The 12,754-nt window shown below is 38.8% G+C and overlaps 1 protein-coding gene across 3 annotated transcripts in view; it reads left to right on the top strand.

The window, feature by feature from the left end:
- The window catches only part of LOC131046886 (kinesin-like protein KIN-7E, chloroplastic), a 154,812-nt gene that overhangs the window by 72,157 nt on the left and 69,901 nt on the right, over positions 1-12,754 (top strand). For all 3 annotated transcript variants that reach the window (XM_057980698.2, XM_057980699.2, XM_057980697.2), the window contains one exon: positions 5,956-6,195. In XM_057980698.2, the coding sequence (XP_057836681.2) occupies positions 5,956-6,195 (240 nt within the window). The remainder of the gene's footprint in view (positions 1-5,955; positions 6,196-12,754) is intronic.

The raw sequence follows: 12,754 nt of genomic DNA, 5'->3' as shown, positions 1-12,754 counted from the left end.
ATATATCTATTTGCTAGATTCCATTGCTTTGTGCAGTTTCTCAAGGGTGGAGTAAGGGATTCTACCTATTCTTGTGGATACCCAACCTACTCAGAGCTCTCACATAATCTTCTTCTTACTCTACATCACCAAATTCATCGTGTTCTTCAACATGTGCATCTTCTTGCATCTCAACCTTAGTCTCAAAACATATTCTTTTTCCTTTGGTTGTTTCAAATAAAAAAATACTCTCAACTCCTTAGAAACCACATCTTTAGAATAAGTTAGTTTCAAGGTTAGAGGATTTCAAATCTTGTAACCTTTCATTCTTACCATATTAGACAAATATACATTTTTGAGCTTTGAGATCCAACTTCGGTCGCTTTTCTTTAGGCACATGATTAAAAGACTCACATTCAAATACTCTTAAATGTGAAATAGAGGATTTTTTACTTGTCTGCACTTCTTAAGGAGTTTTATCAACAGGAACTGAAGGAGACTTGTTTACCAAGTAGTAGGTAGTACTCACAACCTCAATCCAAAGCACCAATCCAACTATGTACCACTCATCATACTTTTGACTTTTTCAATCAAGGTTTGGTTGATTCTCTTTGCAACTCTGTTTTGTTGCTGCATAAAAGGTGTAGTCTTTTGCCTCACAATACTTGCATGTCTATAGAAATCATCAAATATCTTAGAGCAATATTCACCTCCATTATCAGATCTCAACACCTTTATTTTAATATCTAATTATTTGTCAACAAGTGCCTTAAAATCATTGAACTTAGAGAAAATTTCAAAGTTAGACCTAAGAAAATAAACTTTGGTGTACCTTGGGTAATCATATATAAATAAAATCTAATATTGCGATTTACCAATAGAACCAATACCCGTTGAACCAAACATATATGAATGAATATAACTTTTTGGTCTAGTACATTCGAGAGGGAAATTATCTTTATTATGCTTTCCAAACATATAGTGCTCACACAAACCAAACTTATTAGAATAACAAAAAAAACCTTAACCAATTCTTTATTAATCATTGTCCAAAGAACTTTTTCACCTATGTGGCCAAAACATTGGTGCCACATGATAGATACATTTTCAAAAGTGACAGTTGCTTTGGTTGAATTACAAAATGTAGAAGCAATAAAATTAAGCAAAATTACACATCATGAGCCTCCTGTTATCATCGAATTTCCTTTAGCCATCCTACAACCACACTTGTGAGATGTCACAATGTCACACTCTTTAGAATCATTCAGCTTGGATATAGAAAGATTTCTTGAAAGTCTTGAATGTGCAAAACATTGAGAGTTTTCACTCTTTCATCACTAAAACACAACTGCATCTTCCTACGACGAACAATTCAATGCAAACTGTTGTCATCAAGGAATACCTCTCCTCCATCATAGGTAAAATGAGAATGCGTCTTTGTGAGGAGTCATATGGTGGGATCAACTTGAATAAATAAATCATCATTATTGTCACAATGGAGGATTTCTTAGTGGACAAATTGTCAAAAGTTTTCTTCTTATTTTTGCACTCCTTCACCTGTCCGTGGTTCCCACAATTTTAACACTTAAGTCTACCAAGGGTTTTGGATTTTCCATTTGAGTTGGATCATTCTCTCAATTTCTTTTGTTTTTGTTTAGATTTACCTTTATCCTTGGGTCTTCATTGAATGTATGGGGTATCTTTTGAATCATCATCCATGGATTTTGTTCTGATTTCTTTACTGAGCAAAGTAGCAACAAGGTAATTCAACTCTGGCTTTGTAAAACCATCACTAATTGCAAAAATTAAATTCTTTCAAGATTTGGACAAAGAGCAAAGCAACAAATACACCATCCTGTTTATTGATTTTAATATTTACCCATCTATCTAACTCACTATAAATCTGAAAGCATTCAAATGCTTGATAACTTAGTCACCTTCATTTTAATGAACACAGACATCTTCTGAGATAAATTTTCATGTTAAACTTTTAGTTTGATAGATATCATTATCCTCTTCCACAATAGATATGTGGTAACCTTGTCAAAGAAATTCAAGAAAATAGATTGTGCAAGACACAACTCAATGGTTTGTTGTTCTTTCTTGTACAGCTTCTTGCAATCTTCATTAGACATTCACTCAATCTTTCTTTCTTTCTGCACAATACTCCATTGATCTCTCTCCTTGATGAGATACTCCATCTCAAGCGTCTGAAGCTTTAACCTCATGCCATTGAACTTATTATTCTTTGTCCTAGATGTGCTTGCTATGGATTAAAAATACATAAAGATCTGTAATCACACCAAACAAGATGTTCCTATTGCATCACAGAAACCCACAACACTCCAAGAAAGGTGTCCCCTTCTGATATCAATATGTACCGTGGATACTAAATGTTGAAATGTAGGGTAAACAAAATTAGTGAAAACAAAACATTGAGTGTTCAAATCTTGATTATCCTATAATATCCCCAAATAGGGATAAAGGAAAAAGAAAAAAATACCCACGAGTATGCAATAGAAAATTCTGAAACCTTATTTGCAAATAAAAACCTCTTCAACAAACTCAAATCTAGACTCAGAATATTTATCTGATTTTGCTGCTAATTTATAGAAATTTCTGAGTACGAAAAAGTTATAAAAAAAACTCTCTAAATCTGCCCAGAATTTTCAGAAATAACTTATATTGCTTTTTTGTTATTTTTTTGAGATGAATATGACTAGCAGTATGCAGATTTTGCTAAAATACCTCAGAAATATCCTCAAAACCCCAGCTGTCATTGCCAAAACCCTCAGAAAACCAGCGCTATGTCTAACAATGATGTCCCACTTGTCCTTTCTGATGTTAGCTTCAATGATGCTCATAAACATGCATAAACATTGCTGTAGGTTTTCCAAATCTGATCCTGATAACTCTATAAGACACACCTGCAAAATGTCCTCCAAACCTGATAAGGAAATGCAGGTCTGAAAATGATGTGCTAGGGCATTACAGACCTAAGCCCTTCCACCAAAACACATCCTCCTAACTTGGGGCAACCCATATGTCTCTCCGAAACCCAGGATACTCAAGGGTTTTAAGCCTCAAGTCAAAGATTGCAGCAGCAATAGAGAAAAGTCTGATCACTTAATGTGCTCCAAGAGAATCCTAATATGTTATATAATGATTCCCAAAAGAGTGATCTAATCTCAGCCATAGATTAATTGCAAGCCCAATCTAATGCTCCAAATCATAGTTGAAAAACTTGGACTCGGCAAAAATTGGCAAGGCCCAAAAATGCGATTTGGCAAAAACTCGGCATCTTAAAATATTGCTTAAATCTCATTAGAAACACATTTTTTTTGTTGCAAAATTCAATAAGGAGATGCATCCAATGAGCCAGTAAATGAGTACACAAAAGAAACAATATAAATATAGTTATATCTGATTGTTTGAAATGCAAATTGGGTACAAAATGGCATCCTCATGTGGAATGTTGATGGCTGATAGTCTGAAACAAAATGAAAATAGCAAATTGTTTTAAAGTAAATGCTACATCAAAACATTTTACATCTTCCTCTTCCCAACTCTAGTGAAAAACTAGAGGAGAGGTAGAACTAGAGGGTCTAGTCCTAGGAGTCCGTTGTGGCTCCAATAGTCTGAAACAAAATGAAAATAGCAAATTGTTTTAAAGTAAATGCTACATCAAAACATTTTACATCTTCCTCTTCCCAACTCTAGTGAAAAACTAGAGGAGAGGTAGAACTAGAGGGTCTAGTCCTAGGAGTCCGTTGTGGCTCTACCTCGCCAAAACGAGGTTGAGGGTAGCACCCCTCATGGGGCTCTATGGTGAGAGAGAGAGAGAGGTAGAGGGATAGGTATAGATCTTGGGGGAGAGAAGAGAGAGTGAGGTAGAGAGTGGTAGAGAGAGGGGATAGAGGAAGAGTGATCGAGAGAGAGATAGGTCTAGAATTCATGGTAGATAAAATGAGTCAGATAGAGAGAGTGAGAGAATGCTGATAGAAGCCTACTGATTACTGAAATTTGACTGTTTGAAAATTTATAAAATCTTTTGAAACCTAGAATTGGCATTATAACTCCTAGAGATCTGAAACCACTGTCAAACATCTTGCCAATATATACATGAAATATAACTTAAATTACAAGAAAGGAAAACCAATGTCTTTTTCCTAAACCACTCTCAAACATCCTGCCAAATATAGATGAAATATATTTTAAAGTGTAAGAAGGAAAACCAATGTCTTATTTCTTTCTTATACTTAAATGTTATATTTCATGTATATATTTTGATGAAGAGAATGAGAATGACTTAAAGAAAAAAAAATTAGAGAATTTTTTGACTTGTCTTGACCTCTTTTTTTTATGCAGTTGAGTTTTTGCCAGAAACTTGCCGAGTTTTTGTTGAAACACTCACAAAAAACTGGCTGAGTTTTTTTGAAAAAGTTGCCAAAAACTTGCCGAGTTTTCTGTGCGATTTTTTAGTTGAAAGACTTGTAGAGCAAAAAAAATCATGTTTTTAAAAACTTGCTGAGTACTCTTCGAGTTTTACACCTATGCTCCAAATAAAACCCTGAAAAATGAGCCAATCGGCTCCTTATTTTCCAATGTCTCATTGACTTTTTTGGCACATTTTTAATAAAAATCTCTTAGAGTACATGTCTCATATGTCATTAAACTCTAAAGGGGGAAATATTAATTCTTTAGGCTAAGAGTCACTTAAGTTTCATAAAAAGACACTTACACAATTTAAAATCAATTAAGTTGCATAAAAAGACATGCCCACAACTTAAGAATAGAACAGAATACAAACCAAAGACTCTTAACACTTACCTAATATTTCTCTACGTTCTCTTCCTCTTGGGTTATAAGGAAAGGACAGCCAATGCATCGTTAAGCCTCATGGATTGAGTTGGGAACATCACATATCCAATGAAAGATTCATGCACTTACTAATAGCATGGAATCAAGTCACAGATAAAATCAACAAACTACGAATAAACACAAGTTCAAAATTACATCTAGAAACCCTTTCAAGAAAAAACTCTACCACCAAATAGACCCTTCAAGCTTGTACTAACTAACAACAATGTGTTACAATAATACAATCTACTTCACTCTTCCTTCATAATCCTATAGTCAATTTAATAAATGTGAATTCAAATGTGCTCCAGTGCTTTGAACAAATTTTGGGATTTCAACTTCCACATAAGTTGCGGCTTTTGTAAATTTGTTTAGGGAAATATTGTTGTCTCTAGTTGTAATAATTTTCCTCTCAGCTGTGCAACAAATGTTGATGGCTACTCTGTTTTTCCAACATATATATCCTCTGAATTTTTTTTTTACGTCACTGTGATATCAGATGTTTTTTTATTTTTTTGACTATGCTGCTATGCCATGTTTTCTTGCTTATCTCGTTGTGTTAAGTCTGACCCCCTTTTTGGGTGTACTTTGGAGTCTAATTCCTTATTGATTAAGGAAACTCAAACAGATCTTTTATGTTTTCAGAGAAGGTTTATAGCCAGTTTTCACAGTAGTGCAGAGAGTTGCATGATTTATCCTGACTTTAATGAGGAGCACTTCTTCATTAATCTGGAATCCATAAGATATTAATATTTTGAAGTGAACAATAATAATAAGAATCAATAGCACATAGATAGAATCAAATGCATTGCTTCCTTTGGAAAACTATCCATTAAATGGTTGCAAGGTCAAAATTTCTACTTTAGCTTTTTCGTTGAGGAGATCAAATACTCTGTATAATCTCAAAGCCATTTTAACTGTATCTGCAACTTGTTAAGGTACAACTTAATATTCACAAAAGTCTTATCAGCAGAGAAATTTATTTTTTAATAATGAATATAACTGTGAATAAGTATTTCTAGGGAAGAGTTTGAGTTGATTCATTTTTTTGTTTACATTTAATGTTCCTTTTTATATCATGGATTTGCTCTAAATTCTCTCTACTCATTTACGTAGAAGCAAGAGATTGGTGGAATTTCCACAAATATTGATAATGAAAGCTCCCCGACTGCATCATCTGTATCTGGTACCACTTCATCCTTAAATGCAGACTCTCCAGTAGATTCTAAGACAGGGCGGAGAAAGTCAGTCAGTCTTAGGGTGGATGATGTGGCACCTGTGATTGATTCCTTTAATGAACGAACACAGGCTGGAGATCTATTCAGTGCAACAGTTCGTGGGCGACGGCCACCTCCAGTAAGTCAGTTTACATCTTTGTTTTTCTGTTTCATAAAATCTTATTTGAATCATTCTAGATGGCTTTTTTATAATTTAGAAGGGACAAAATGAGATCAAAATTAATTTCGAAACCTGCAGAACTATTTAGAAATCACAATCAATTTTGTCTACTCTGCCACTTCCATGTTACCAATCATGACCGAACTTTGTTGATTTTAGTGCTGTGCATCATCAGTTGTTTTATATGGAAAATGTTTCTTTAGTAAAGAAGTCAATGAACTGTACTCTCCACAAGCTACTAATCTGAAAAAGAACTATATCAAATGCTATATGCCAATTGGCATCAATGCAGTAAACAGACATCAAAATGCAAGCATAAACGAAAAAACTGCTTACAGTTTATGGCCATTATTACTACTAAAATTGAAATTAACTTGCAGTTGCACTTGATATGCAGACCATAATATGTATATATGAAGTCTACTAGGATTCTGTTGATGTGTCTTTTGTACAGGACCAAACACAGAATAAAATATCCAGAGGTATGTTATCCTCTCTTGAGTAAAGCTTCCCGAATGCTGAAGATATTGCAGAAGGATCAATCGGAGAAACTCCAAGGCTCTGTTATGTAGGTTCCCTACTTGTGGATAAGCACTAGTGGTCGTTGTGTTTGCTGTTTTTTACAAGGGGCCTTACGTACTTTCAAGGAAAGCTTGTTCTTACAACTACTTTTTCAATGAGGAAATTGGGTTCTCCTAATACTAACTGATGTTTCAAAAAAGATCAAAAGATAAAGGTTTTAAGGAGATGAGACTAAACTAATCCTAAGAATGACTCAGTGAGGACTGGCCTTGATAAAACTCTACCAATTTCAGTATTGCCAAAAGATTACAACTCCACTGGAATTGGTGCGATCTTCTAAGGGGATTCAATGATTTTCAAATCATCAAGGGGAAAGATACTATCACTAAGATACATATCAATATCTCCAATAATGATTGAACTCTTAACAATCTTAATACTTCCAGTTGACCACACAGGGCGTACTTACAATCAATAAGGCGCTAGTGGTTTGGATTATGAGTTTTACCAAAGATCAAGCACAACATTCGTCCTTCAATCTTAAAACTTAAATGCTATCTCTACTTAGAGTGATTCAAGAAGATAAACAACCATGAAAATAGCCACAAGGATTGCAATAAAACACCATAACTTCAATATTTCATTGATCTCATAGCCAAATAAACAATTGTTCAACTTTCTCTGTTCACTACTTATTTCTCCGCTGCTAACAATATTAATCTTATTTCTCTTTTCTCTAACTCTAACTCTCTAACTCTTTTAAAATGAAATGAGTGAGGGCTTATATAGCACTCTAAAATACAATGAACGACCGGGATCAAAAGAAGATCAAAGGCTGAGATTTTGACACCTAAACCCTAATTAGGGTTTGTTACAAAAAAGTCCCCATTTAGATAAACATTATCAATCCATAGCCAATAGAAATTGTCACAAATAACGAGGAAACATAGCCCAATGGGAATAAAGTTGCCACATCATCTTATAACAACTTTTCATCTAGAATTTTGTTCCCTTTCCTATGCCCTTTTCTGGCATATTCAATGAATCTGGACGTAATCCCCTCAATCTCAGCAATGAGAATCTTAGGCAGGTTCTTCATTCGTTCTTCCAAGTGAAGGACTTGATCAAAAGCTGTGAGAAGGGTCGTCTCCCATCCAGGCTCTAGCTCTTTTGTCTTCTGAATTAGGAACATAGTAGCATTCATCTGATCTCGCTGCCTTTCTGTGACAATGTTCTCTTCCTTGCAAAAAATGATCTTGATCCCGTTAATTTTAGTACTTTCAGATGAATAAAACTCAGAAAATCAGAATTTGTTTCTAACTAGGTTAATTAGATTTATTGTTTTACAGATTTAAGCATAGTAAAGAAAATGAATGCATAAAGACAAGGCACAGTTACCCTGGGAAAACCTCCTAGGAGGAAAAACCCAGCCAGAAAAGATCCTCAGATCTGATTATGGTTTTGAATTCAACTGATAATTACACACTTATTTGGAGTATAGATGTTGCAGTCACAAGGAAGATGACATAGAAGTCTACACAATTAGTTTACTGATAGAGATCATGATTTGTAGTCCTTCTAATAGGGTTTGCTATGCATAACAAGGGTTAGTTGCACCTTTCAACTAGTTCGCAGTTTGCTTGAGCCTTCAATGGAGTTCTCTATCTTTTAATGATGATCTGCTGCCTTTAATGAAGTTCGCTATTATCAACTGCCTTGTATATGTAGTTCGCATCCTCAAGGTATATATTGCATTTACTTGAAATCTGAATGAATGATTATTATGTGAAGTATATGCTTTATTTATAGGAGTAGCAATACTTATAATCATGTCGGCTTGCCTTGCAAATTAACTATTTTAATTTATTTAATTTCTTTTATGCGAAATGGATAGGGTCGACCCTATCATTTTGGCGTGATGGGTTTGAGTGTAGCATGGGGACCTTTTAGGAGAAGCCGAGAGGTATAGGGCTTGGCACTATATGTTGGAGAAGGGGCTGGCCCCCTTAGGCGGATTCCAATGTTGCCCAAGGCAATTGGAATCCGCTAGCCCTAATTACAAACAACACTCCCTCTTAATTAGGGAAGAAAATCATAACCATAATCTTCCATCTTGCACACAAGCAAAGTATGGAACTACATAAACATAATCTTCTAGCTTGCACACAAGCATATACTGGATCCACCTTACATTGCCCGCAGAGGGTGGAGAGGATCTTTTCTACCATCTTAGATTGCTCGCAGAGGATGGTCAACAATTACACCAATACCATATTACATTGCCCGCAGAGGATGGTTTAACAATTACATTTCTCCCTGAGAAGATTTACAATACCATCTTACATTGCCCGTAGAGGATGGTTAACATTTACAATACCATCTTACATTGCTAGCAGAGGATGGTTAATAATTACATTTCTCCCTGAGAAGGTTACAATACCACCTTACATTGCCCGCAGAGGGTGGTTTGATACAACACAATGTATCACTGAGATTGAAACTCCCTCTCAATTAGGATTTCATTTTCCATAATACCAAGTCTGTCCGTGAAGTACACAAACTTCACTTTGGATAGAGGCTTGGTAAGAATATCTGCAACCTGCTCATCAGTGCTGACATACTTTAGCTGAATAGCTCCTCTTTGCACCATATCCCGAATGAAATGATAGTGGGTTTCCACATGTTTTGACCTGTCATGAAACACTGGATTGATTGACATTTTAATACAACTCTAGTTATCATAGTGAATAACTGTAGGATCCCAAGGATGACCAAACAACCCAGCAAGAAGCTTACGAAGCCACACTGCTTCTCTGGAAGCTAAACTTGCTGCAATATACTCAGCTTCAACAGTACTCAATGCCACTGAGGATTGTTTTGTGCAAGCCCAAGAGATCACTGTGGATCCCAAGCTAAAACAAATACCGGAGGTGCTTTTCCTGTCTTTGACGCTTCCAGCCCAGTCTGCATCTGAATAACCTTCCAAGGTTATTGAAGTGTTAAGTGGATACTTCAGCCCAAAACCAACTGTTCCTCGCAAGTTGTTTGCCCTCTCGGGTAAACGGTTAAATGCAGAAAGTAAATGCACAGAACATAATGGAAATATATTAAATAACCAGCCTCTGTATTAATTCCACAGTCCATGTACAATAAGTGCTTATAACATTACATCTAACACGACTAACATGATCCTTTCGAAGAAAAGGTACACAATATATAATACCCGAAGGGGTGCGAGACAACCGTTGCGACTCCAACTACCTACCCGTCGGCTAACTAACTGACCGTTGTAACTAATTATTACCGACGACAACATAAACATAATATAACAACATAACATAATGATTATTCTTGGCAACATCATCCCCCCCAAGAAAAGAAGTTGACTTCGACGACTTAATACAAAATAGAGATGAACGGCAGGAACTCCTGACGCCAGGCGGGCCCGGATCTTATACACTTGCTGCGTCCTCGCCTGAAAACCCTTTTCTGCTACCATCCGATGCTCAAGTGCGGATTTCACCAATATTGCTTCCTTTGCCATCACAGTCCTCTTGTGCTTAACCCAAACTTGTCTGCAAAACACGTTTTTCAGTCTCAGCTTCCACCAACTGCTACTCAATTGATACTATCTCCTTAGCCAATTTGTCCTCGATGGCCACCCGTGGTGCTCTCCCGACATCCAACTCCTGGGTACGCTGAACTAAGTCTCACGCGACTATTGCCTCCAACCTGGTGGTCAGCTCCTCTCGAGCCCTCTGTGCATCCACCAAGGCAACCTCACGTCCAACCGAGACATACTCCGAGTTCCTCAAAGCGTACCTATCCTGCCTGGAGGTGGCCACAACCCGCTAGCACAAATGCTAGGAGACACCTCAAATCCTCCATCACACTCCCCAAAGGCTAAAAACTGAACTGAATAACTCCCTGGTGTCATACAACTGCGTGGACCTGCAATGCCTTCCCTCAAACTCTGTTTGTTCCCAACCTCCAAATCCGTCTCCCTCTACGGCTTATGGCTTCCCTGCCAATGCTTAGTTGCGGGCTTCTTTCTCACAATACGGACAACCACAACACTTCTCGTGGTCTTTTGTAGCTCAAAATAAACTGGGGGTCTGGGGGCAACGCCCCCAGCGGGGTCGAGGGGCAGCGCCCCTCGCGGGGTTTTATGATGTCAAAACCCTTCTTCTACACTCCAATATTTTCAGTGTCTAGGCTCCAAATGTCATCGAATCATTTTTCAATCTGTCGTCGTCGTTTTTTTTTTTTTTTTTTTAATTGTTAGGCACTGTAATGTCCCCGATGGCACCCCGGCCATACAACCTCCCTGTACGGTCAACAACAGCACTAGCACCTCCGATTGTGCGGCCACCTTTCCGTGCGGTCGACACCCTTCTTACCATACGGACACACCTCCGGTCAACAACAACACTGGCACCTCCAATCGTGCGGCTGCTTGGTCTACCTGTGGCGGTCGTTTTGCCCTTACGTGGTTGTGTGGATTGTGCGGGCTTGGTCTCTTTTTTTCTTTTGCGGCTGCTGCGCGTTGGTGTGCGTAAACCCTTGCTGTGCGTGTTGATCGGGCCGTGCGGTGCGTCTTCCTCCTCCTTTATCCCTTGCTGTGCGGTGGTGTTCGGTGTTGTGCGGTGTGGGTTCATGTCTCGGCAACAACCTTCGGTGGCTCCCACCGCACGATGGTGTCACCGTTGGTGATTCCACCGCACGGTGGTGTCACCTTGGTGGTTTCACTGCACGGTGGTGTCACCTTGGTCCCACCGTACGGTGGCCATTTTCCCTTTTTCTTTTTTTTTTTTGACCATACGGTCGCTGTCGTACGACCGTGCGATTTTTTTCAATTTTTTTTTTTTAAATAAATTTTGATCGTACGGTCGCTTGTCATACGATCGTACGCTTCTTTCTTTCTTCCAACCGTACGGTCATCTGCCGTACGGTTTTTTTTAAAAGTTGTCTAGAGAGTCTTCGGCTCGGGTCCTCTGTCTCTGGGATCGCCCTTCATCCTTCTCGGTTTTCCTCGCCCAAAAGTCTCCTGCTTTTGTCCCGTGCCTCTCGAGTCGCCTGCCTGGCCTCTTAGGTCCCCTTCCATCCTCTCGGGTCCCCCTTCGGGCTCTCGAGTGTCCGTCCGGCCTCTCGGGTCCCCTGTGCGCTTCGCGTGGTAGGGTTTCAATTTGTACCCGTTGGTGGCCAATCTATTTTCAATGGCCATCGGAAGACCTGGAACCACAAATTCTACAGGGACCACGACCTCCTTCCCGTACATAAGAAGAAGAATAATAATAAAGATTTTGAAGACTGCGGTCTTCCACACAGGGTTCCAATCGTTGCCAACACTCTTCGGATTATCTACGTCGCCAGGGTTTGGGGCGTCTCCCTTCCAATATTCTTTGTATTCCGGCAGGTACACCTCTGTTGGTTGCTCTGGTTCCTCTACTTCGAGCCTGTAGCTTTGGAACATTTCATAATCCTCCATTTGCCAATGGAAGAGCCCATTAAGTGAGCATACCTCATCTTCAGTACATCCCTCCAATTCGAGCACCCCTTCATTGTTTGGCTCCATCGCGTTCTTGCTCTTGCTTTCATCGGGACCCCCTTCCCCTTTATTAGAGTCCTCTGAGTCCGAGTCGGAAGAGGCGAGCTCTTCGCCGACATCTTGGGTGTGTAGGTCAATGGTATATTTCCGCCCTCCCTTCTCCATGGAAAGTGTATTTTTCTTCCAGTTGTGGTTTACCCTCGCGTTGATCAACCACGCTCTCCCCAGGATGGCGTCATAGCCTTTCTTCTTCGAGGGAATAACCACGAAATCTAACAAGAATGGTTGCGTACCAATTGTCACTTGCTGGGCCATCAACAGGCCGAGTGGCTTAATGCCGTGTTGGTCCGCTCCCACCAGGTTGAATGTGGGTGGCCACAGGGTGGGCTTCCCCAGCCGCTTCCATGTTTCTTGTGGTAGTACATTCACCCCAGATCCCCCGTCCAC

The sequence above is a fragment of the Cryptomeria japonica genome, chromosome 2, assembly GCF_030272615.1.
Source record: "Cryptomeria japonica chromosome 2, Sugi_1.0, whole genome shotgun sequence".
Lineage (NCBI taxonomy): Eukaryota > Viridiplantae > Streptophyta > Pinopsida > Cupressales > Cupressaceae > Cryptomeria > Cryptomeria japonica.
Note: the sequence above shows the minus strand (reverse complement) of the source record. Positions and strands in the feature narration are given on the sequence as shown.